At 37.6% G+C, this 27,416-nt stretch overlaps 1 protein-coding gene across 8 annotated transcripts in view; it reads left to right on the top strand.

Moving 5' to 3' along the window:
- Positions 1–27,189, top strand: part of LOC101627113 (butyrophilin-like protein 2) — a 32,310-nt gene extending 5,121 nt beyond the window's left edge. For 2 of the 8 annotated variants that reach the window (XM_012726721.1, XM_012726719.1), the window contains 5 exons: positions 4,359–4,546; positions 13,889–14,227; positions 18,919–19,200; positions 20,895–21,001; positions 26,484–27,189. In XM_012726721.1, coding sequence (XP_012582175.1) covers positions 4,480–4,546; positions 13,889–14,227; positions 18,919–19,200; positions 20,895–21,001; positions 26,484–26,495 — 807 coding nt within the window. In that variant the 5' untranslated portion in view covers positions 4,359–4,479 and the 3' untranslated portion in view covers positions 26,496–27,189. The remainder of the gene's footprint in view (positions 1–4,358; positions 4,547–13,888; positions 14,228–18,918; positions 19,201–20,894; positions 21,002–26,483) is intronic. The other 6 variants (XM_012726725.1, XM_012726723.1, XM_012726724.1 and 3 more) reach the window with 5 other exon arrangements.
- Positions 27,190–27,416: the final 227 nt, after the last annotated feature.

Here is a 27,416-nt window from a genome sequence, read left to right as displayed (position 1 = left end):
CCATTGGGGATCAGCACAGCCATTGACCCAGCTGTAGAAACCAAGCTCCTTAGGCTCAAGGTTTATATGACAAAGCAATGAGATCCAAACTGGTAGCAGACTGCTGTAGGCTATGTCCATCACAGACCCAAAAGTTGAAAGATAAAGATATGCAGATTGAGTCCATTGTGGGATCTCCTGCCCCTTTCAGGTTCTATTCAAAATCAACAAACCCAGGCTCACAAGGAGTGAGCACCTCCCAAAGAGATGTCTGTTTCAATGCAGTTTCTGCACCAGCACTGGGCTGCAGCCCCCTGCCCACCTGTGACTATGCAGCTGTTTCTTTCCACCTATTCCCTCCCTCTGCCTGCCCTTGACCTGTACCTGCCAGGACTTCTCTGCACTGACCTCTCTCAGCAGAGGCTATGCTCCTCAAGGCTGCCTGCCTACAACCATGCAGGCCTCCCTCAGCAAACCTGCTCCTTTAGGGCAGCTCTTGTTACTTATGCAAGTGTCCTTCACTCCTCTGTCCTTTTCCCTAATAAACCTGCTCTTTAAATGCAATGTCTCTGTCCCATTTCTATGTTAACCAGAGCTAACAATTAAGAGGGTACCATTTCCATGGCCCCACTTAAGGCGGGGGTGGGGGGTTGGGGGTGGGTGAGATACAGGACACAGAGGTTCTGGCTCTGAGGAAACTATGACCCCTCCCCCCCCCAAAAAGCTGCTGTCTTTATGATAAAGCACATGCTGGAAATTATTGTCTCTAGACAAATCTATAACTTTAAAGAACATAATACCAAGACATGTGACATTGTAAAAACTCCCAGTTCCCAAAAGATAAATCTGGTGGGCAGAAATAAGGGAGTGAGGTGGGAGGTGTGGGGGTGAAAGAGCTCACCAGAGACAGAGGGGGAACAGAGGTAGATGTATTGCAATACACTGCTAAGAGAAGCAGCAGGCAGGACAGAAGAAGACATCTGCCCCAAGAAGGCTTTAGTTGTCTCCTTTATAATTTATTTTCAGTTTTTCAGGACTGATACAGTCAGTCTCTGCTGTTGCTATCTGCTGGGATATTAGGTCTTGGTTGGCCTCCAGCACAGGAGGTGTCCCGTTGGGTTTTGTGTACCTGGAATTCTTTTTTTTTTTCTTAAGATTTATTTACTTATACATACAAAAACTGGGGTACAGGTCAGAGATGTGGGGGTGAGAGGGTGTTGAGAGTATCCACCAGAGGAGAAGAAAGAAGGAGGCAGGATGGAGAGCCAGAAGGAGACCTGAGGAAGCCACATGAAGCAGCAAACATGTGAGGAAGAAACCGTGCTTGTTTCCTGGCCCTGGACAGGTTAAGGCAGATGTGGGTGAGAGACCTGTAGGGAGGTGACTATGGCAGTGTTTATACTGATTTTGATTTTGCTCTTTTCCTCCCAGACTTGTCTGGCCATTTCTGACCCTTTTCTAGGGGTCCCAGCCAGAAGGTGCTTTTAGTTTCATGGCAGCTTTCAGGCCTTGCTTTGGGCTAATCCCTTTTGGGTGGGCTTTTGCCCACAAGGGGATGGGTAGCTTCAGGTGTTTGATTTAGACATTACATTCTTTGTCTTCTGTATTGTATATTTACTGTAGTAAAGTCCCTTTTCACTTAGAGCAGGCAGGTTTGGGGCTTCAGAGGCGCCTTCTTTTCTTCTCCTCTGATTCCTTCTCTTCTTTCCTTTTCCTCTGCTCAGCTCCACCCTCCTCCTGGGTTGGGCAGGGAACCAGGAACTTCCCCTTTTCCTAGGGACCCCCCTGTGATACTGGCACTGTCTGCTTCTGCCCTTGTCTGAACCTCCAATTGATGCAAACCCTCCTAGGTGTTTTGTCCCAACTTCTGTGACCAGCCACGAGAAAGGAAGGCGGGAGGCAGAAAGGCTGAGCAAGCAGAGTTTATTGCTCCCGGGCAGCAGCTGAGGCAGAGCCCCTAGGGTGGGGTCGGCAGCTACTGCCAGCCCTATAGTGGGGAAAGGTCTCCTATATAGGTCCTAAGCTCAGATTTCAAAGGAATGACTCATCGCTGTGTCCTTGATGTGAGGCCCAGTGGTTATCACCTTCAGCTAGTCCCATCCCCAGTTAATTGGATGCAAGGCCTAATTTATTACTGCCCTTATCCAGTCCCTCAGTAAATCTCCGTACTTGGTCACTCCCAAAACTAGGTACTTTTGCATTTCTAAACTGTCTGTGAAATTCATTCTTATTATTTCATGTGCACTAGTTTGCTTTTCAGTGCTATGTACTGCTGAGTTGGAATAGATCAAAATACATGTGTCTCCTAACCTGTAAATGTTCCTTGTTTCTAATTTTCCTCCCAATCTCAGTGGTAGCAGCTATGCCAGGTGGTGTTCTCAGAAGTGCAGTCCCCAACACCTGACCCCTTATCTGAGTGTTCTGAGAACCCAGGCCTTTGCTCTTTGTCCTGCAGCCTTGTGGGTGGAGCCCTATGCCTAAGTGCTCTGTATCTGTCTTATCTCAGTGACCCTGTGTGTGTTTCTGTTTCTCTTACATCACTACTCTGATTTACCATATATATTGGTCTCTGCTAGACTAACTAGTATGGTTTATGTTTTCCTAACTGGACAGTGAAAGAACACTTACCAGTGAGTAAACAGCAAACTATACTGTTTGCTAAACAGTATAAAGAGAAGTAAACATAACTTCTCTTTGGAACTTATGTGATCATTAATAACTCAAAAGATGAACAGTATCCAGGGTTGGTCAAACTGAATATGAATCTTACATTGACAAGAATTATTGGACACTGTAAGTGAGTATTAAGTTTTACTTATTTGATTAAATGAAACTGACAAATTTAATGATTTTATAGATTAAAAAATTCTATTGATACAAGACAAGAAGAGGGAAAGAATAGGCATCAAACAGCATTTGACAAGTTTTATTTACAGCTCTCCCTCTCACAAGTTTGACTCACACTGGGCACATAACTGACACATTCAGTCAGCCAGTGGCTGGTGGGGTCCCATTGTGACTGCCCAGTGGAGTGGGTACCATGGAAGGGTTGTGATCCTCTGTGGAGCTTGGATTCCCAGGGAGCTGGGTAAGGTAGTGGAGTGGTCATGGCCCTGTGTCCTGAGTCCAGGACTCGGGTTCCATGGGATATTGCCTATCCTTGGCATGTTACAGCCTCACCTCTTCACAGACTTGTCCAGTTAGAACCTGTGTGGCTTGTGCTGTGAGGAGATACCCACAGAAGTCCTGGCTGCACTGATTGGGGAGAAATGACAGCTGTGAGACCAGCTCTGGGCTGCAGAATGCTCAGGTCCATAGAGGAGTCGTGTGCATATGAGGGGCATGAGGATCACCTCATTGTGAGGAGCTTTACAACCTGCCTGGAGACCCAGAGCCCAGTGAGGGCCCTTTCCATATTGGGTCAGGGCTCCGCCTTCCACTCAGGTCTTCCCACTTGCCTGGCTGCCCCTCCCACCTTGACCTCCCCCTGAGTTGCCTGTGGAAGCAGAGGAGCCGCCCTCAGAGCATATTTGCATTTCTCTGTTTAGCAGGGGGAGAAATATGGCAGTGAAGAGTATCATCTTTTCCTCATATTGAATTAATATTTCACATCATTTTTCAAGACAACAGATTAGGAAGTACGAGTAGGTAGTAATCTTAAAGGTGAACTATTTACATTTTATTCTTTAATATTATATTATAATTTGATAATAAATGCAGTTTATTAATAAAGAATTTTGATTGTAAATGCCATTTTCTCTACAGTTGAATTCCTAACAGTCATGTCATAATTCAAAGCAATTGGTTTTGAGTGTGTATTAAGTGAAAACAAAAAAGATAACATTTCATGTGAGGAGGAGGCAAATGTGCTTTAACATTTACATCATCTTATATTTGTCTTCTAATACAATAATGGATAAATATTTTTAAATTAGTATTGATCAGTCCGTGGAGATCTTTTCCTTCCACTGTCGGAACCCTGCATAGGAGCTCTCTGAGCAAGAGGAAGTCCCCTTGAGCAGTTGGGGAACCTCCATATTACTGCCCTTCATCTCTTACCAGCTTACAGTTCTCAGTGGAAGGTGCTCAAGGGAATCTCAGGAATTTGTCCCAGACCATTAAGCTGTGGTTACCACAATAGTATCTTCTGACACCAATAATGTGCCTTTCTCAGGTAGTGAACAAAATTGACTTTTCTAGGAGAAACACCCATGGTACTTAACAAGGAGGCTGGAAAGTCACAGGAAATAAAGAGCAGAGCCTTCATCATGAAAAATATATGGATTTTCTGTACTGTATTTCTTTTAATTATTTGCCAATAATCACCCTTTTAAACATTTTGTGTGTGTGTGTGTGTGTGTGTGTGTGTGTGTGTTAAGGAATTATGTTTGCGGAGTTTTAGAAAGAGTTTAAATAAAGGTGAAACAGACCCCACGACTGACCTATGACAATCTGTGGGAAGACAGAGGTTTGATTCTCCAACACAGACCTGGAACTGAGATGAAGCCCTTGTGCACGGTCATCAGAACCCTCCTGCTCTCAGTCCTGCTTCCATGGCCAAGCACAGGTGGGTGGAAAGGAGAAACAATGACTTTACTAAATTAGAGTTTCAACTTTTTTAACATTTCATGGACCTGAAGACCTTAGAATTTATCTCATTTGTATCTGTACTTCTCTATCTGCATTTCTGAATATTTATTTTATTTTGACTTGTTGGATTTAATACAGTTATATAAAGCCGGTATGTAAGTAAACTGTGAACAAACTAAAAGTGGTATCTCAAGTTATTTTCTTTGTTATTCTTCTTAGTTTTACAAAACACATTCATAATCTGAACCTATAAAAGAAAATGCATGTGCTACCCAGCACTGTTAGAACTTTGAGTGAGAAACTCTAGCATCCCAGGGTCATGTACCACCCATCAAGATGTATGATCCTGGGGCAGAGTATTTGAATTTTTTGGCCTTAACCCAAACCCTCATTTGATATGTGTGTTTGAACTCTTCAAGCTAACTATCAGCTCCTATCTGGCAATTTTATATCTTTCTAGGGTTGACTAAAAATTTATCTAATTGAAGCTTTGTACTTGATCACAACAAATTAATTTAAGCAAGTATGCAATATTGCATTTAAATGAAAAAGGAAAGTGAAATACAGCACTTTAATGGAAAAAATAATAGAAAAATTTCATTTATTTTAATTAAAAGACATTCTGTTGGTCATATATATATCTCCACAGCTAAAGGTTTTATTCTAAAGGTGAAAATTTTATCTTTGAATTTTGAAACATCACTTTATGTTCATTTAGTGAGGTGAAGTGTTCATAAGAGGGCTTTAACTTACTATATCTCAAAGTCATCACAGACTCACTCCATGTCTGAATAAAGGACCCCAAAGACCATTGTACATCCCCACCCATTAGTAAAATTGATTCATTATTCTATTACTCATTAATTAAAAAGAAACTTATGCCATTTTCAGCAACATGGATGAACTGGAAGGAAGTATGCTAAGTAAAATAAACAAGAAGGAGGAGGATAAATGCCAGATAGTGTCACTTAGTGAGTAATATTGAGAAACCAACCAGAGTCAGACAAAGAACAACATTAAAACTACCCCTTGAAAGCTGACCAGAGAACTGAAATGTCCTGAGTGGTAAGGATAAGAAGAGGGTAGTGCTAAAGCACAAAGGTCAATGGTGAAGGACTATGGGTGCTTTTGTGTCGGGTGCCAGCTGGAGAGTACACCAGAAAGGGAAGCTCCTATGCTTCCAAAATGTTGACAATTATGGAAACCAATGGTACTTCAATAATTTTTTTCCCTTTAAAAAGAATCCTAGTTAGGATCTGCTAAGATGACCTCACTTGTCTTATCGTTCAATACTTGCCTTTGTGTTCATGTTTCCAAATCAGGTTCAGGTAGTTAAAATTTCAGTCACTAAGATGATTCTCAACAATTCATTATTTTATCAGATGTCCTCCCTTGAATGTACATGGCCATAAATTCTTGTTTTGGTGTCCCTTTGAGGTTTTTGTGTGCATTAGCTGAGAGGTGAATGAAATTACAAATGAATAATGCTAATCATCTGGGGAAATTTAATATAGGCTCTGAGTTTCAGAGTTCATTGCACTATTACTCCTTAAATCTTTTCTGCCTGATATCACTGGAAATGTCATGAAATTCCTTAGCTGTTATGGTCTGTAACCTTCCAGTGACACTTAGGGCCATTTGTAGGGGACGAATGGTGTAGAGCAAAGAGCAATTGCCTTAAATTGTTTTTATTTAGATATACAACTGCCAATTAAAGTGGATTCTGTTTGCAAGAGAATGGGACAAAAGGAAGAGCAACTTTGTGGTTTTTTACTTGAAGGCATGAAGGAGGAAATTATATCTGATTGCCTTTATCATCACCTAGAGTGATTTAAAAGAAGAGGTTATATCTGCTTCTAGCATGTCTTAGAATTCAGAATAGTGGTTCTTCCCCCAAGTAAATTTGTCAATTTACTTGATCTGTGATAGTCATTGAGCATAGGGTAATGTTCTCCATCATTTCCATTCTAGTTAGCAGGTATCCAGAGTATTAGGAAAGTGCTATATTCCATTATCTTTTCTTGTCAGGAAATGAATGCATAGTATAGTATCAAATGTATCTGAATTTATTTTTGTTTTTTAATTTCCATCTTAATCATCAGGTTCTGATAACATCTATGCCAGTCTAGTCATAAGGATTACAGGCTATTATATCTGCAAAAATTTCCTCAAACATTCTTGATTTCAATATGTACTCTTAATATAGCCCTATGGAGGTAGCGCAAACAAATACAGTTGCTTTATGTTTTAATTTTTAATAAGTTATTAAATCAATTTTCATGCAGATTTTCCTTCTGAGCCTTTCTGGTGGACATATGAGCTTATTTTTTTCTTTCTAGGGTGGTCAGGACCATTCATTTTGCCCCAAAAAGCATATTTCATTTTTTTAATGCTATAGATTTTAATATATTGATTTTGCAACCTGACAATTTGCTATATTTATTTATTGTTTCTAGTGGAGTCTTTAGACTGTTCCATATGCAATATAATATGATCTGTGAATAGTAATAGTTTTACATTTTCTTTTCTGACTTGAATTTCCTTTATTCTCTGTTCTCTGCTCTAGCTAACATTTCTAATATTAAACAGAAGTGAAGACACAATTAGTATCCTTGCCTTGTTCTTGAATTTGGAAGGGAAAACTTCAAGTTTTTCACCATTAGATATTATATTAGGTGTTGACATGTGATATGTGGCATTTATTATGTTTATTACCATTTCCCATCATGTTTATAGTTTTTATTATGAATGACTGTGGAATCTTGTCAAATTCTTTTACAGCATATATTGATATTATCATATAATTTTAATCTTTACTTTTGTTGATATCATATTGCATTGATCGATCTATGAATATTAGCTCAACCTTGATCTCTGTACTTGATCATAATGTATAATCCTTATGATCTAGCATTGACTTTGATAGTTGAAAATTTTTGCCTCAGTATTCATCAGGGATATTCATCTATACTTTTCATGTACTATCTTGTACTGGTTTTGATTTTAAGGTAAAGTTGGCATAATGAAATATATTAGGTCTGTCCATAGTTGTAAGTGGATTGTTAAAATATCATAGTGCAATTGTGTTGTCAACATCTCTCTTTAATTCTATTAGTATTTTTTTAAAAAAGATTTATTTATTCATGCTTACAGAACTGAGGTACAGGCCAGAGGTGTGGTACCTCTGGTGAGAGGATTCACCAGAGACAGAGTAGGGAGCATTACAGGCAGATTGAGAAAGTACACTGCTGAGGGTAGCAGTGGGCGGGTAAGGAGAGGTCTGCCATGCCAAGTGGGTCAGCATCCTGGCCAGGGATCGAACTCATGCTGCAGTGGCTTTGGAGAACTTCATTGCACCATCTGGGAGAGCCCTATTTAGTAATTTTTTTATATATCTTTATGTTCACCCTTTCAGTGCAAATATTTTTTTGTGTGTGTGCAACGATACTTTTAAAAAATAATATAATAGTTTATTTTTACATCATTTTGTGTCTTTTTCCATCTCAGTTATAATCCCTGTGGGCTTCCCATCACCAAATTACTCGTGTGCCATCACCATAGTCCAGTGCGTTTTCTTCTCCCCAGTTTTTGATCCCATTCCCCACTCCACCCCCATAAAATGTCTGGTATATAGCTGTACATGTTATTATTATTTGCAAATATTTTTAAAAATCATTTAATAGTTTGTTTTTACATCATTTTGTGCCTTTTTTCATCTCAGTTGTAATCCCCATGGGCTTCCCATCACTAAATCACCAGTGTGCCATCACCATCGTCCAGTGCACTTCTCTCCTCCCATCATTTATGATCCCACTCCCCACTCCACCCCCATAATACGTCTCTGGTATATAGTTGTTCATTATTATTATTTCCTTGCCTGTCCTATACTCCTGCTATGAATGAAACCATCCGGTATTTTTCCTTTTCTTTCTGGCTGTTTCACTAAGCATGATCCCTTCCAGCTCCATCCATATTGCTGCGAAAGGCATGTGTTGTTTTTGTTTTTGTTTTTGGTTGCTGAGTAATAATCCATTGTCTATATGTACCACATCTTTTTAATCCAGTCATCCACTTTTCGGCATTTGAGTTGTTTCCATGTCTTTCCAATTGTAAATAAAGCAGCAATAAACATGGGGGTGCAGGTATCTTTTTTTTTTTTTAAAGATTTATTTATTTATTCATACAGAACTGGGGTACAGGCCAGAGTTGCGGAGGGTGAGAGGATTCACCAGAGACGGAGTAGGGAGCAGAACAGGCAGATCGACAAAGTACACTGCTGAGGGGAGCAGCAGGCGGGTCAGGAGAGGTCTGCCGAGCCATGTGGTCTCCTCCCGGGCAGGGGGCAATCAAACTCATGAGGAAGTGGCTTTAGATTCTCAGTGCTGTGCTTTAACCCGCTGCGCCACCAGGGAGGGCCGCAGGTATCTTTTGAACCCGTGTTTTTGTGTATTTTGGGTAGATACCTAGGAGTGGGATTTGGGTCTTAGGGAAACTCCATGTTAAACAGTTTGAGGAATCTCCAAACAGTTTTCCATAGTGGTTATACTTGTTTGCATTCACACCAGCAGTGCAGGAGAGTTCCTTTTTCTCTACATCCTCACCAACATTTGTTACTGCTAATTGTTTTAAGTTGTGCCATTCTTACTGGGGTGAGGTGGTATCTCATTGTGGCTTTAGTTTGCATCTCCCTTACTATAGGTGATGTTGAGCATTTTTCATATGTTTGTTGGCCGTCTGCATTTCTTTGAGTGTCATCAGTTCTTTATATATCTTTGTGATCAATCCTTTATCGCTAGTTTTGTGTGACAAAATTTTTTCCCAATCAGTGGGATGTCTCTTTGTTTTTTGTAATGTTTCTTTTGCTGTACAGAAGCCTTTTAACTGGATGTAGCCCCATCTGTTTATCCTTTCCTTCACTACCATTGTGTTGGGTGCTGTATCTTCAAAGATGTTGCTGAGGCAGCTGTTGTACAGTGTTTCATCCATCTTTGCTTCCAGGTATTTTAAGGTTTCCATTCTTATGTCTAAGTCTTTAATTCACTTCGAGTTGGTTTTTGTGCATGGTGCGAGGTAGGGATCTAGTTTCATTTTTTGCATGTAGCTTCCCAGTTTTCCCAGCACCATTTGGTGAACAAACTTTCTTTGTTCCATTGTATCTTCTTTGCTCCTTTGTCAAAGATTAGCTGCCCATAAACCTGTGGGTTTAAATCTGGGTTTTCTGTTCAAATCCACTGTTTTGTGTCTGTTCTTGTTCTAGTATCATATAGTTTTGAATATTATGGCTTTGTAGTATAGCTTGACATTTGGGATTGTGATGCCTCTGTTCTTTCTTTTTAGCCCTGAGAGTTTTGGCTATTTGAGTTCTTTTGTGGTTCCATATGAATCTCATCAATATTTATTCTATTTCTTTGAAGAATGTCATTGAGACTTTTATTGGGATTGCATTAAATCTGTATATCACGGTAGGATGGCCATTTTGATGTTAATTCTCCCAGCCCATGAGCAAGAGATGTCTTTCCATTTCTTGGTGTTGTCTTGTATTTCTTTTAACTGTATTTTGTAGTTTCCTTTGTATAGGTCTTTTACTGCTTTTGTTAGGTTGACTCCCAGGTATTTGACTCTTTTTGTTTTAATTTAAAAGTGTTTTTTTTTCTTTTAGTTTGTTTCTTTTGATTGGTTGTTTGTGCATAAGAACGCCTCTTACTTTTGTGTGTTGATTTTTTATCCTGCTACTGTACTAAACTGGCTGATTGTTTTGATATGTTTCTCTATGGAGTTTTTAGGGCTTTCCATGTAAATTAACATATCACCTGCAAATAAAGACAGTTTTACTTCTTCTTTCCCTATCTGGATTCCTTGTATATCTTTTTCCTGTCTTATTGCTGTGGCTAGAATGTCCAAATGTTTTGTTGAAGAGCAGTAGTGGTAGTGGACACCCTTGTCTTGTACCTGATCTCAAAGGAAAGGCTTTCAGATTTTCTCTATTGAGGATAATATTGGTTGTAGTTTTGTCATATATGGTTTTTATCATGTTGAGGTATGTTCTTTCCATTTGAGGATTTCAAGGGTCTTAAACAATAACTGGATGTTGAACTTTGTCGAATGCCTTCTCCGCATCTATTGATATGATTATGTGGTTTTTATTTTTCTGTCAGTTCATGTGATGGACTACATTAATTGATTTTCTGATGTTGCACCATCCTTGTGCTCCTGGGATAAAGCCTACAGGTCATGATGTATTATTGTTGGATTCTGTTGGCTAAGATTTTGTTGAGGATTTTTGTATCAGTGTTCATTAGGGAGATTGATCTGAAGTTTTCTTTATTATTATTATTTAAAAGATTTATTTATTTGTGCATACAGAACTGGGGTACAGGCCAGAGGCTCAGGGGCAGCGAGAGGCTTCACCAGAGACAGAGCGGGGAGCAGAACAGGCTGACTGATGAAGTACACTGCTGAGGGGAGCAGCGGGCGGGTCAGGAGAGGTCTGCCATGCCATGTGGTCACCTCTGGGGCAGGCAGGAATCAAACTCATGAGGAAGTGGCTTTAACTTCTCAGTGCTGTGCTTTAACCTGCTGTGCCACCAGGGAGGGCCCTGGTCCTGAGCTTTTATTTTGAGGGACAGTTTTGATTACTTCTTCAATTTCCTTGCTTGTAATTGGCCTGTTTCGTTGTTCTATTTCTTCTTTATCTAGCTTTGGGTGGTTGTAGAGTTGTGGGAATTTTTCCATTTCTGCTAAATTGTCAAACTTGTTTGCATATAGTTGTTCATAGTATTCTCTGATTATTCTTTTGATTTCTGCTAGGTTTGTTAATGATTTCTCTTCTTTTGTTTATTTGTATTTTCTCTTGTTTTTTCTTTGTGAGCCTGACTAGTGGTCTGTCTATCTTGTATATTTTTTTGAAGAACCAACTTTTGATTTCATTGATTTTCAGATTGTTTCCCTATCTTCCATTTCATTTATTTCTGATTTCACTTTTATTATTTCCCGTTTTCTACTGGCTTTTGGGTTATTTTGTTGTTCTTTTTCCAGTTTTTTAAGGTGAGAGATTAGGTTGTTTCTTTGAGTTATTTCTTGCTTCTTCATGTGAGCCTGTTTTGCTCTATATTTTCCTCTTATAACTGCTTTTAATGTGTCCCATAAGTTTTGGAGACTTGTATCACCATATTTTTAATTTCTTCTTTGATCTTCTCATTGATCCAATGGTCCTCCAGTACTGTGGGTTTCAGTCTCCACGAGGTAGGTGGGCTTCTTGCCTTCTTCACGTGGTTTTTTTCTAGTTTGATTCCTTCGTGGTCGGAGAATATAGTTGGTATGATTTCGATCTTAGTGTATCTATTGATATTTATCTTGTGACCCAGTATGTAGTCAATTCTAAAGAATGATCTATGTGGATTTGAGAACAATATATACTCAGATTTTTGTTGGATGTAGTATTCTATAGATGTCTGTTAGACCTATGTTTTCTAGGTCCTTGTTCAGAGCTTTAATGTCTTTGCTTATTTTTTGTCTTTTTGATCTGTCCATTGTTGAGGGTAGTGTATTGAAGTTGCCTACTATGTATCTATTTTCTCTGATATACGTTTTCATAGATAACAGTAATTTTTTTTCCTGATATATTTTGGTGCTTCTTCATTTGGTACATATATGTTGATGATTGTTATGTCTTCTTGTTGTATTAGCCCCTTAATCATATGTAGTGGCCTTCTGTGTATCTTTTAGAGTGGGGGTTTAGTCATGACAAAATTGTGGAGTTTCTGTTTGTCTGCAAGTGTCCTTATTCTTTCTTTGTAGAGGAAGGAAAGCTTCACAGGGTATTTTTGATTGACATTTGATGCTTTGGAGTTTGTTGAGTATGTCCCTCCCTCCATTCTTTTCTTGCCTATAGTGTTTCTTCAGAGAAGTCTGATGTCAGCCTGATTGGTTTCCCTGTATAGGTTATTTGTTTCTTCCCTCTTGTCATTCTTATCTTTTCCTTGTCTTTTATTGGTAGTTTTACCGTGGTGTGTCTTGCTGTATTTCTCCTATCATCATGGCAGTTTGGGATTCTTCTTGCTTCTTGGATGTCTACTTTCATCTCCTTCTTCATATTAGGGATGTTCTCTTCTATTATCTCTGCAAATATTTTCTCGATTCCTTGGCCTTTCTCCTCACTTCTGGGATACCTATAACTCTAATATTTCCTTTCCTCATGGTGTCAGATAGCTCTTGAAGTGTTTCTTCATTACTTTTCCTTTTTACTTCTCTTTCTTTTCCTGTTTTGATTCTCTTTATTTCTGTGTCTTCATGAGTGCTGATTTGTTCTTCCATTTCATCTATTCTGTTTTCATTACTGTTCCCAGAATTCTTTATCTCCTCTAGTGACCTTTTCATCTCCTACATTTCTTCTGTTTCCTTTTTCAAGGTCTCATTTTCTTTCTTCAATTCATTGAGTGTTTGTCTCATATCATTCTTTTCTTTTTCATTCATTTCCTTGTTTGCTTTCTTCAGTTCCTTGATGGCTTGCCTCATCATTTTTTTCCTTCTCATCTTCTTTTTGTTTGTTTATCATGTTGATTTTAAATTCTCTATCGGGTAGGCTGAGCAGTTCTTCTATTTCTTTGGGGATTTCTGGTGACTGATCTTTTGTGGTGAATTTTTCCCTGGTGGACTTGCTTGGGTACTTGTTTGTCTTCTTTTCCCTGTCGTGTATTTTCTAATACTTTATATTTATTGAGACACAGTGTTGCTATTATTGGCTGGCATTATTTCTGGGGTGGCCAAGTGACTTCCAGATACTTCAGTTGTGGAAGGTATTCTGAGCTGTGCTTTGTTTCAATATCTCCTGTTTTTCCAGGCCGCACCATGTGGAATTGTGTCTGTTGTCTCAACCAGGAACAGTTCTGTATGCATAAATAAATAAATCTTAAAAAAAAAAAGAATTTGGGAGCAAATTATCACTCACTGTCTCAATTCATTAATCACCGACTCAATTATTAATCACTTATTGATTCAATTTCACAATGTAAAAATGAGGATACTACTTCATAACATATAGCATTTGTGAGACTTAAATAAGTGATTTATATAAATTTGAAGTCCAATCCTAGGCAAATGAGAAAACACAAATTTTGATAAGATCATATCACTGTTGTACATTGACATCATATCCTCTTGTTAGTTGTATATCACCAGAGTATTTAGATATCCTTGTTTCAGATGTACTCACTGTTTGGCCTCCCTTCACTAGTTGAATTGGTCTATTTTCTCTCAGAGGTTCACAGTCATGCCTGTTAGAATTTCAGTTATAATTCCATTCTTCCTTAATTTCCTTCAGGGAAATTCCATGTTATAGGACCAAGCAAACCCATCATTGCCATAGCTGGAGAAGAGGCTGTGCTATCCTGCCACCTTGACCCAATAGTGGATGCTCAGAACATGGAAGTGAGATGGTACCGAACCCACCCTTCAGGTCTGGTGCATAATTATGGGAAACATATGGAGCTGCAGATGCCAGAGTACCATGGACGGACAGAGTTTCTAAAGGAGAATATTGCCAGAGGGCAGGTAGCCCTGAGGATCCATCCCATTCGCCCTTTTGATGAGGGGGTATATAGTTGTTTCTTTGAAAACTCTACGTACAATAAGGAAGCACAACTTGAAATGTTAGTCACAGGTGAGTCTCTGAAATGAAAACTCTTAATACAATTTGTATTACATTTTGGTCTAGTCAGCAAACTATAGTATTGGAATAAATACTGGATAGAAGTGACTGAGTCTATAGAAATACTGTGATGAAATACTGAGAATGTTATAGGTGAAGTTCATATGATCCATCTATTCTGAGTCCTACAGGTTGCAATAGAAATAAACTGACACCTCTTTTCTTTTAAGCATAATTGCTTAAAGAGAAGAGAAAATAGGGATGCTAGTTTGCTGTATTTCAGGAAAGTATTAGAAATGTATCTCATTCTATCTTTCAAAAACCAAAAGCAGCTAGACAGAGGCAAGAAGAATCTGTTGAGCCTACTATCAGCCTGGGACATGTCTATAGGTGATACATTATTTCCTATTCAAATGTGGGTCTTGCTTACTGTGAATAAATACCTGAACAAGTTTGTCTTTGGGGTTTCATACTTGCTTAGACATTGCTCCCAGAAAAATACCTGTATTACTAGGGAAAAAGGAATGTTTCTTGAACTGTTTCTCTACAAACATCACAGAATCTGACCTGACATAAAGTAATAAGTTTCAATATTCCTCCCTCACAGTGAGCCTTAGGAGAAACCTCCCAACCTATTAGAGGGAGTCCAATAATATTGACTTCCGAAGAGAAAAAAATTTTCCTCCAGGACTTCCTGACATGTGTGCAAATAACCATGAGCCCTATTTGGTAACAGTAATGGATGTGCTCTATTTAACCCTTAGCTTACCTTTACATAATAATAAGTGGTCATAAACATAATGTTCATAAATTAAGCATAGCTATTGCAAAGGGGCTTGTTTTCAATCGTTAAACATTTTTTTTGTGCCAAAGTTTTTAGTGATCAGACTCCTTGATCCATGTATTCCCTAACAGAATTCTTGTAGTCATGGAGAACATGGTTGCCTCTCTGTAAGAACCCTTTCTGTTTTATAGAAAACCTGCCTCCTTCAACAGTTACTGCAATTCTTTACTGCAAGTGTCTGTTTAACACAAACAAGTGTCACTTCCAGAGCAAGCACTGATTGATACAGGTACAGGCAGAGCTGGAGGAGTGTTGTTCCTTTGCATTGATTGTTTCATTAAGCTTCTACTTATGGGTGGGGTTTTCCACCCTAGTGTCAGAACTTTGGGGCAATCCAGGAGTTAGATACCCACTGGTAGAGGTCCTTAAAACATCTCTCAAGTCTTGGGCAGACCTTTAACAACAGTTTTGATTTTGAGAGCCAGAGGCTACCATTGCTTCTCCAGTATTCATACATCATTTCTCATCAGTGTAATAAGTTTTGTCCTTGATTCTTTTGTTATTTGTCCAAAGTAATTCCATTACTAAAGAGAGCAACTTTCTGGTGCTCTCTCACTTTATCCCAATTCTTTAGAAGCATACACTTCCCATCTTGCCACTATTGGTATTAATTCCAGGCATCATGCTTGTGTTGAGTTTGTTCTGATTTCAACAAAGGTTAACAGGCACATCTTCTAGAATTGACTTTGCAATCTCCTATATTGCACCAGGTGAGTTTTTTTTTTTTTCTTTTTAAGGAAGACTTTATTAACTATGTTCAAGTAAGTAAATAATTTCACTACTTTTTAATCTCAAGGGGTGAGTTTTTTTTTTAAGATTTTATTTATGCATACAGAACTGAGATGCAGGAGTGGTGGGAGGATTCAGAGTCAGAGTGGGGAGTAGAACAGGTCATGTGGGTCACCTCTGGGGCGGGGATCGAACTCATGCTGAAGTGCCTTTAGTTTCTTAGTGCTGTGCTTTAACCTGCTGTGCCACCAGGGAGGGCCCGAGGTTACTTTTTTTTTTTTTTTTAATTTTTATTTTTGGGGTTAGATTTTTACTCCTTAGGTAAAGTTTCTGATACCTCACTTTCATAACTTCTACAAATCAGAGTTGCAAGGGCAGTTCTGCTTTCTACCCAAGTGCACATAAACACACAAAAAAGATAAACTAATGGGGATAGAGACAAGGGTGGTGGGAAATTTTTTTTTTTTTAATTTTAAAATTAAACTAAGATATAACCTAAGGCAAGAGTACCAATTTGCGCTGTGGGAATATACCACAAATAATATCCATGAATTCCACATACCTTTTATTTGTCAGAGTCCCCATTGTACTGAAAGAAGTTTGCTTCACTTTCTCACTTGTCCTTTGGCAATGAAAGTATCCTAGATTTTATATTTCAACTAAGTATAATATTTGCTGGTCTATACTTTACTATGTATCTGTGAAATGAATTCCAAATTTATTATATAAATGTACCTACAAATTATTTAGACAATTATCACCCTCTAGCCTATTACAGTATAAGTTTATATATGAATAACAATATTCAGCTGTTCTCTATGACTGAGACTCTGTGCTCCCTAAATTCATGGGCTTACACTTTGAATGTTTTCCAGGTAGGCTGCCCTTTTAAACATGCTTGTTGATAATAGTGGTGACCATTTCACTTTTGTATCTTTTATTCTCAGCCATTTAAATAAGAAATATGAAGCCCTATCATCTTACCTCTTCCGCGTGATGTTTCCCATGACCCTAGAGTGTTCTTTCCGAGGTGGATCCACTTATACTTATCACTCACACCCAGTGTAGTGTGTGGAACTGTGTGACATTAAGATTTCTTATTTTGGGCAGTCTATTGTCAAATGTTGGGTTCTGAATCAGAGGCTTTTTTCTTTATTTGCATGGTTTCTCACACATAGTCTTGTTAGAGCTTCAGTCTCTGCAGAAAAAAGGGTTCTTTTACACTTTGAGTCCCAGCAGTCCCAACTCATTCTCAGTTCTATTTTAAGTATCTGTGAGGGGGGAGGGGCATCAAAGGGGGAGGGCTGGAAACTAAAATTTCTCCAGAATTCTGATCTTGAAGGAACTTTAAATTGCATTTTGCTTGAAGTTATTACACAAAACTTACCTATATCATGTGTTGTGCAAATGTCCCAGGCTAGGCAGCTCAAGACATAATTTTTTTTTAAAGATTTATTTTTATTTATTTGTGCATACAGAACTGGAGTACAGGCCAGAGATGTGGGGGCAGTGAGAGGAGTCACCAGAGAGAGAATGGAGAGCAGAACAGGCAGATGGTCGAAGTACATTGCTGAGGGGAGCAATGGGCGGGTCAGGAGAGGTCTGCTGTGCCATTTGGGTCACCTCTGGGGCAGGCGGGGATCAAACTCATGTGGAAGTGGCTTTAGCTTCTTAGTGCTATGCTTTAACCCGCTGCACCACCAAGGATGGCCAAGACATAATGTTTTATAGGTTTTACTAAAGTGAAAATTCCCAAGGAGTAAATGTAAATCAACTTTTCTTTAAATTCTTAACTGATTTTAGTTCTTTAAGGTATCATGTTTATTTATAAATGAACCACTAAACACATCATATGGAATAATTCTTATATCAATCAGATATGTACAGATCATTATTACTATTATTTTACAGAAAGAGAATTGAGGCACAGAGAGATAGACATTAGTTGCACTCTCTGACTAGTGGCAGCACGTACAAACCTATCCTTTGAGTCTAGAGTTATCATCATAACCTCAGTGCTCTACTGCTTTCAAGGGCATTAACTTCTGAGCATACCAGTTCTTAGCACTAGCACTGGGAGCCACCACTGTGCCCTGCAGATCATCATGGGTCTAGAGCACCACTCACTAGTCATCTCGTGGTGTTTCTCCAGGATGTGGTCATCCAGACAACATCAGATTGCTTATATAATTACCTTTGTCAAAATAACAGGAGGTTGTACTTGTTTTCTAGGGTTCCAATAACAAATTACCACAAACTGGAAGGCTTCCAAACAAATTTCTTCCTCACAGTTTTGGAGATCAAAGTCTAAATTCAAGGTGCCATCAGGACTATGCTCCTACTCAGATGACAATCCTTCCTTGTCTCTTCAGGCTTCTGGTAGCACCAGGTGTTCCTTCAGTCATGATGGAATCATTCCATCTCCATCTTTCACAGCCATTTTCCCTGAGTCTCCATGTCCAAATTTCCTTATGCTTATATAAATGCCAGTCACTAATACACTAATCCAATATGACTTTATCTTCACTATCTACTAATCTATAAAGATGGTGTTTCTAAATACATTAATTTTCACAAATACTGTATAACAGGACTTGAATATCTTTGTTAGGGGGTACAATTCAACCCCAATAATGATGCTTCAGTTCCAATAATTTTGATCCTCTTTTTTTTGTTAATTTATATTTGTTACGGTAAGACTACACTTTTATTCATTGAACTTTAAAATCTCAGTTAATCTAACCGATGTTTCAAGTGCTCAATAGGTACTGTCATTACGACATTTGGATCACAGTTATGTTGAGAGCCTTACCGACATCACAGGAGGTTCCTGTTGAAAACAATGAGCAATTTGCTACTGAACTTTTAGAATCATCAGATAAAATTACTAGTAATATTTCAAAGGAGAGGAAGAAAAAACACTGACACAGATGTGATTGGCTTGTTAAATGATATTGCTTACATAATTTGCTCTTTTCAAAGGTTCTGTGGATTCAGTATATTTAGTCCCCACTTTTATAAATGAGAAAATTTATAGAGATTAATGGATAGGTACAAGTTCACTGGCCCATGTAAGTGGCTATAACCCTTTAGAAGCCATGTACTTTTTCTGTCTTTTTTATTTTCCCAGGCTCAGGTGTGGCCCCTCATATTCATATTGAACCTGCTACCACTGGAGAAGTAAAGCTGACCTGTACATCCACAGGGTGGTACCCAGAGCCTGAGGTGCAATGGAGGGACCAGCAAGGACAGCGTTTGGCACCAGACTCTGACACAAAGACAAAAGAAGAAAATGGACTGTTTTATGTGAAAACATCTATAACAATGGATAAAAGTTCAAGCGAAGGTGTGTCCTGTCACATAAGGAACCCAGTCCTTAGTGAGGAGAAAGAAGTGTACGTTTCTGTGTCAGGTTAGTTCCCTTCAGGATTATCCTGAAATATCACTGCTATAATTGAGAGACCTACGAGGATGTTCTAGTTCATCCATTTGTAATTCTTCCTTAGAGAGCTAGTAAAAAATTTGTCTTGTATTTTTCTTTGTGACAAAAAAAGGCATTATTTTACTTTATAATAATGAATGCATAAATGCACAAAACATTCTGAAGGGCGATGAACTACTTTGAGGAATCTGTCAAAATTCTTTCTAAACTTCTCCAAATTCAACAGCCTAAGCATAATCAGCAAGGCCATCTCTTGTCTATTTTCCCTCTTGAGCCCTTTCTCCTATCTCACATTAAGCTGGTTATACCCTCAACCATGTACTGTCCATATAGAATGTTAGCACCCTATTGTTTTTCTGTAAATAGGAATTTCCTACTGGTCCTTCAAGATCTAACCCTCTCCTCTTTCCCAGGAAGCCAACTTTAACCCATTCTGTTTAGTGCCCTCTCACATTATTTTAATTCTATGTTTCACTGTCTCCGCAGGTGAAGTATGTACACTCTGGGATTACTCTTATCTTTCTTCTTTTCTATTCCCATTATGCAGTAAAATATACATCAAAACATATTTTTGCACAACATATATAAATTTTTAAAGATGTGCATGAACTTTTATCAACAAGTAAATGTCTATTATGCTTAATTTGAGAAGTCACAGTGGCTTAAGAAAATTAGAGTGAAAAATTCAAAATTAGAAATGCAAAGAAGACAAACACAGATGTCAGAAGAGTTTATTTTTAAAAATAATCTTAGTAAACAAAGTTAGATGAGAGAAAATTAACCAAGTCTCTCACTTAGATTTTGTATTGGAGAAAGATGCTATGGAATAATGAGTTAAGGCTGAGAAAAGTAACTAAAGTCATAATAATATAAAACTCTTCAAAACATGAATGTAGGATATAAAATAGAAAAAAGAATATTTCATGATAATTATGTATTTGAAATAATTAACAACTACACAAATATTTTGATGAGATTTTAATTAGCGTAACCCTAGAGTAAAATTGCCCTTGGAGCCTACTTGAACTAACATTATTTAATAGAAAAATATTGGGACCAGCCATAATTACTTAATTACGTTAAGCTACTACCTATAAAACATTTCATAAGATAGAATTCTCACCTCAGTGACATAGACCTTAGGCCTCATAGTCCTACCTTTAATCTTAAAGCTCCATAGGCTTCTCATTCATTTACGTAGTATCAAATTTACATACATGTGTTATAGAAAGTAATTGTATAGAAGAGCCATATGGTAAAGTGATTTTGGACATCCTAGGAAGGGAGATAACTGTATGGAAGGCAATCCTTCATTGCATTTGTAATATTTCATTTATTAGGAAATAAGTAAATATCACAAATGTGTTAATATATTAATATTTGTTAAATATTTATTGAGGAATATGGTCATCTGATGCATTATCTTTGTTTCCAGCATGTAAAACATTTTCATAATTAATATTATAAATTTTTATTTCTCTATGTTAGGAAGAAGAATGGAAATGGGAGTTATTTAAGGGTTCCTGAAGTCCTTTGAGTTGTAGGGAAGGGTGGGTTTAACTCAGAATCTCTACCTCCCTAATAATGCCTCCCAAGAGAAAACATCTTGGGATTCATTCTCAGTGGCCAAGTCACTTCATGTCAGTGAGAGATTTGTTTTTCAGGTGCTTTGTTCCCTTGGTCATGGATAGTGGGGCTTTCTGTGCCCCTGGGCATCCTGGTTGTTGCTAACCTTTCATGCTGTATATTATGTGGTGTTCTCATATACAAGGTAAGTAAGGAAGAGTATGAGGGATGGGCAGTGGAGGGGTTGGTTTCATTTGTGGGAAAGTAAGAAGCTATAGTAACAAAACAGCCAGAAAAGGTCAATAGGGAATCTTTAACATTTAAAATTGAGATGAAAAACACCTACCTGAAAAAAGAAAACAATTCTAGCTACCCACTCCAGATCTGCATGTTTGTCAACTAAAAAGAGGTTAAGATCAGAGCTCATCAAGAAAAGATGGTTTATTTGTGATTTGGCACCGCATTTGTGGGTTGAGAAGCTAGAATCATTTTTTCATGTATTTGTTTATCCACCAAGAGATTATCAAATGATCTCTGACCTTTCTTGTTTAATTAAAATACTAGTTTAGCATAAGGATGTACATCCTTTTCTATTATCACAAATCAGGTATTTTCTAATTTGGGGGGTTGTAGGCAGGTGTGCAGGCTGAATCAGTATTCACACATTGTGTGTATGTGTGCCAGCATAATCAAGAAGATACTGACAAGTTAGAATTGTTCCCAGGTTACAGTCTACCTGTGCCTGCCTTCTCCCAACCCCTAGAAGAAACTGCTTTTTCAGAGTCCATTTTTCTGTCTTCTATTTTTGTTACACTTGTCTCAACAGGGCTGGCTTTGGTGCTTATAGCCTTTGGTGCTTCTGTGTCTCACTTTCCTTCTTTTTTTAGTACCTTTTTATTGAAGTAATACTACATTATAACTTTAGGCAGATTTCAGGCATATATCATTACCAATCATCATGTGTATATAGTACTAATATTAAGTTGACCACTTAAAATCTAACTCTAGCCTTCATAAAACTGACCCTTTTTACCCAGTTTACTTAACCCTTTTTCCCCATCCTTTCTAGTAACTGCTACATTACATTTTGATTTCTAAAATTTTATTTTTGTTGTATTTTTGTTAATCTGAACTTTTAATTTGTCTGTACCTCATATGAATAAAATGTAGTGTTTGTTTTTCTCTGTCTGACTTTTTCACTAAGCAATGTCTTATAGTTCATCCACATTGTTTAAAAGGGAGGATTCTTTTTATATATCTGAACAGTATACCATTTTGCCTACATACCACATCTTCATTTTTTGCTTAAATTTTTTATTGAAATATTTTTTGTTTAAATTTTTGTTAGTATTTTGGAAGAGGAGAATCTCCGCCTTCAGGTGTAGTTGTCATAGCACATATACTGGTTCTCCAGAATAATCCATTGTGCTCTCCCCCACCCTGTACTCACTCCTCTCCTTCCTTTCCCTCTAGTGCCTCGGTTCTAAGTCAGTTTTCAGAAGAGGTTGGTTTTAATGTTTGTCTTTGACCCTTTGTTTGGTTGCTCTATATTCCACATATAAGTGGCACCATCCAGTGTTTATCTTTCTCCTTCTGGCTTTTTTCACTTAGCAAAATAATCCTTGTCTTTTCATCCATTTCGTGTCACACGAGTTTGTCTTTTCTGGTCATGGAATATTATTCCATTGTGTTTATATACCACATCTTCTTGATCCACTCATCTATTTTAGACACAGGTTTTTTTCCATAGCTTGACTATTATTAAAAGTTTTTATATTGTTTGGGGAGATACTTCAGAGTGGAATTGCTAAATTGTATAGCAGATTCATGTTTAATCTTTTGAGAAACCCCAATACTGGTTTCCATAGGGGCAGGACTATCTTAATTCCACCAAGAATGTAAAATTTCTTTTCTCTTCATACTCACACCAGCACTTGTTTTTGGTCTTTTTGATAGAGGCCATTTTCACAGGTGTGGTCTTATCATGGTCTAATCTGAATTTCCCCCATGATAAGCAAGACGAACATTTTTCCATGTGCTTATTGGCCAGCTGTATGTCTTTCTTGGAGAATTGTCTGCTAAACTCTTTCTGCTGATTTTTAGATCGGGGTATCTTTTTTCTTTCTGTTGAATTATATGAATCCTTCGCAGATCTCTGACATTAGTCTATTATGTGACTTATTATACACAAATATTTTCTCCTATTCAAAAGTCTATCCTCATTTTAGTTACAGTTTCTTTGTGCCAAAATATTTTTAGTTTGTACTCATACTAATTGTTCATATTCTCCTTTGTTTTCCCTGTTACTAGAGACCAACATGCCAAAATATCACTGAGGTTTGTGGCATGAAGTGTTTTGCCTGTTTCCTACTATGTATTTTTTGGTTTTTATCCATTTCTAGTTGATTTTTTTGCATGGTGTGAGATAGTGGTCTACTTTCATTCTTTTGTGTGCATCCATCCAGTTTTCCCACCACCATTTACTGAAGAGGCTTTCATGTTCCTGTGTATATTCTTGGTTCTTTGCTGTAGATAGCTGTCCATATAGGTGTGGGTTGACTTATGGGCTCTAAATTCTATTCCCTTGATTTATGTGTCTGTTTTTGTTTCAGTGCCATGAAGTTTTAGATTACTAGGGCTTTAGTATAGCTTGTAGTCTGAATGTGGGATACTGCCACTCTGCCTCTTTTTTGTAAGTATTACCTTGCCTGTTTGGGTTCTTTGGTGGTTGCACATGAATTTCAGTAATGCTTGGTACATTTCTTTGAAGAGTACCATTGAAATTTTTATTGGGACTGCATTGAATCTGCATATTGCTTTGAGTAGAATGGCCACTTTGGCAATGTTGATTCTTCCAATCTATGATCAGGGAATAATTTTTTGTTTATGTCTTCTTCTATTTGTTTTAATAGTTTTATAGTTTTCTTTGTATAGTTTATTTTCTTTGTTTTTTAAGATTGACTCCTAGGTATTTAATATGTTTGTGTGTGTGTGTGTGTAACTGTAATATGCTCATTTTCATAATCCTTTCTAGTTTTATTATTATAAAAATTTCATAATCCTTTCTATTGTTTGCATATAGATAGCCCCCTGATTGTTTTTGTAACTTGCCACTTTGTTGAACAAGATTGTTTCACTTAGTTTTGTTTGGTTTTGGTACTAGGGTAATATTGACCTCATAAAATCTGCTTGGAAATTCCTTCTTTTTCAGTTTTTTTGAAGATTCAAACAGGGTAGGTAGTAGTGTATTTTTGAAGATTGATAGAGCTTTCATGTGATGCCATCTGGTCCTGGACTTTTGTGTTTTGGGATAATTTGATTACTGTTTCAGATTCCTTTCTTCTGCTTGGTCTGTTCAGATTTTCTATTTTTTACTATTCAATCTTGTATGATTATATAATTCTAAGAACTTTTCATCTATTCTATGTTATTAAACTCAATTAGCATATACATGTTTATAGTAGCTTTTTATATGCTCTGAATTTGACCAGTTTTTAGTTGAAAGTCTATCTTGTCTGATATTGGTGTACATGTTCTTGCCTTCTTTTGATTATCATTGTCTTGAAATATCTGTTCGCATCTCTGCTCTTCAGTGCATGTGTGTCTTTAAAAATGAAAAAATAAAATTCCTTATAGGGAGAATATCACTGGACTTGTCTTTTGAAAGCTTCTATTCAGCATGACATTGACTTCAGTATAATTCAACTTGAAAACCTCACCACATTGATTTTTTTGCATTTTAAAAATGATTTATTTACTTATGCATACAGAACTGGGGTACAGGCCAGAGGTACAGGGGCGGTGAGAGGATTCACCAGAGACAGAGTGGGGAGCAGAACAGGATGACTGACAAGTCCATTGTTATTTGTGAGAGAGGATATTAGAGAGCCAGTAAGAGGACTTTTTTTGTTTTTGTTTTTGTTTTTTTTTTTAGGAAAATGCAGGGGTTAGTGGATCTAGTAGAGTTATGAAAGGGAGGGCAACACAACTGAGATCTATGTTAGCACTAGAATCAAGAACACTGAAGAACCCATGTAGATGGTAAAGTGGGAGGTGGTAGAGAAGAAGGTGCAAAGGATACTTCAACATTTACAGTCTGTGCAACTGGATACAATAATACTATTTCTGAGATGGTGATGAGTTTTAATCCTTTAGATACAGAATTCAGTAATTCATCAATTCTCTTAACATTCTTTCTTTTCCTATTTTTCTGTGTTCTATTTGTCTTTTTTTTTTAAGATTTATTTATTTGTGCATACAGAACTGGGATACAGGCCAGAGGCTTAGGGGTGGTGTGAGGGTTCACCAGAGACAGAGTGGGGAGCAGAACAGGCAGATCGACAAAGTACACTGCTGAGGGGAGCAGCGGTGGGTCAGGAGAGGTCTGCCACACCATGTGGTCACCTCCGGGGCAGGCAGGGATCGAATTCATGTGGAAGTGGATTTAGTATAAAAATTACATTGCCCTGGCCCTCCCTGGTGGCGCAGCGGGTTAAAGCACAGCACTGAGAATCTAAAGCCTCTTCCGCATGAGAACTCATGCAGAAGTGGCTTTAGCTTCTCAGTGCTGTGCTTTAACCCGCGCCACCAGGGAGGGCCTCTATTTGTCTTTTTAACCCTTCCTCTCATAGCTAAGATTTAGAAATAGTCAATGTTTTGGGTTTTGCTTTTATCAAAATAAAGAAAATAAAATCATAAATACCTCAAAAATATTAGACAATCAATATCATTTATAAAATTTAATACCGTTAGCCATTTCATTATGCTATGGAAGAATGCTTTTCATAATATTTGAATTACTTAATTATTTAAAATAAAATATATAATTTAATTAACTACTTGATTATTAAAAATTGTTATTTTTAAAAAAATAGGGAAGATTATGAAGTAGCATGTATTAGGTGATCCTATTTTGTTGTTATGGTATAAATATATTCTGGATGTATAAATGGTAAGGTATTTTAAAGTGGTTGTATCTAGGTAATAGAAAACTGATGAGATTGCTTTTTACCTTGTTTGCTCTTTTAATGAAGTGAAAATAAGATGTTTTTGTAATAAATAGGCAATATTTATAATTAAGCAAAATTTTTGAAATAACCCTTTTCAAAAAAAAATGCAACTGTAGGAATCCTGAGGTGACCTTTCTTTGTTCCTTTAAGGATGGAGTACTTCTAGGACAGTGTCATAGTTGATTGACATTTACACCATCCCTGGTACAGAGAAGATCTCTTAGATTACATAGACTTTCAATAAAACTAGCGAGGTGAATAGAAAATGTCTTTGAATTAGTTCAGGAATGTTATGACTGGAAACTGAACTGATTCTGAAATAGCTGAAAAGTAATGAAAGAGTTATTTGTGATAAACGTAAGAGGCAAAGTGTGCAAGTGGCAGCTTTGCTTAACAATACCAGATGTATATCTAGAACAAGTTGTCCTTTCTGTTTCTGTAGTTTGAGCTTCAAAGTACAGAAAATTGGCACAGATATTCACTGATAACTTGCAGATTATATAGGGCCAAAGACTAGCATCAAAATTGGTAGAGTATCAAAAAAAAAAACTAATATTTTTAGCATCTTCATTTTATTTTTTTATAGAAAAATCAGTAAAGAACTTGGTAAATTTTTGTTTCTTATATGTTAAGAAGGAAATACCATCTATATTCTCTGGGAATACTTCTCTTTTGTAGGATATGATATGAACGATTAATGTTCTGGAGTGATTAGACGTGCTTCAAATTGTGATAGAGATGAAGGTTTCCTGGATGTTTGCATGGATAAAAATGCATTTCGTTGTACACTCAAGATTGTTGTGCTTTACTCTGTTCTCCACGGTGGTCCCAGTCTTCCTTTCATCCTGTTACTGTGCCCTTTTGAAGATACTACCTCACTGAATAATTGCTTTGAAAAACAGAATAAATATAATGGATATAAAAGCATCCAAAGTAGATCTTAAGTGGTATTGCAGCTTCCATGTTTATCTGTTGGATCACTCACTCTGGGGGATGTCAAGCACTATGACATGAGAACACTCAAGTTGTCCTGTGGAGAGTGTCATGGAGACAAAACCTGAGGTCTCCTGCTCATCGCCATAAGGATGAATCATCTTGACGGTAATATTCCAGCCCATCTAGCCAACTGAACTACACCTTCCTGGGAGACAAAACCACAACTCTTGACCAAGCCCTCAAATGCCTAAACCACAGACATCTTGCAAGCAACTAAGAAGCAACTAATTTGTATGATTATTTCTGTTTTGTTTTGATTATTTTTATTTTTAAGAAACTAAGATTGAAAATTATTTCTCATCAGCATTGAATAAATAATGTACTGACACAAGCTATACAACCTCTGTCGACAGACACGGTACGGATGGAGGGGAAATGCTCTGAAAAATCAGACTTTCCACGCTAATTTATGTTATGACCGCCCTTTCTTGTATAATTGTAATATCAAAATATTCTGAGCATGGCCCTCCCTGGTGGCACAGCGGGTTAAAGCACAGCACTGAGAATCTAAAGCCTCTTCCGCATGAGTTCAATTCCCGCCTGCCCTGGAGGTGACCACATGGCGGGACAGACCTCTCCTGACCCGCCCGCTGCTCCCCTCAGCAGTGTACTTCG

Source organism: Condylura cristata, unplaced genomic scaffold (assembly GCF_000260355.1).
Source record: "Condylura cristata isolate star-nosed mole 26May11 unplaced genomic scaffold, ConCri1.0 scaffold00017, whole genome shotgun sequence".
NCBI lineage: Eukaryota > Metazoa > Chordata > Mammalia > Eulipotyphla > Talpidae > Condylura > Condylura cristata.
The sequence above is the reverse complement of the archived record's forward strand: the minus strand, read 5'-3'. Positions and strand labels throughout refer to the sequence as shown.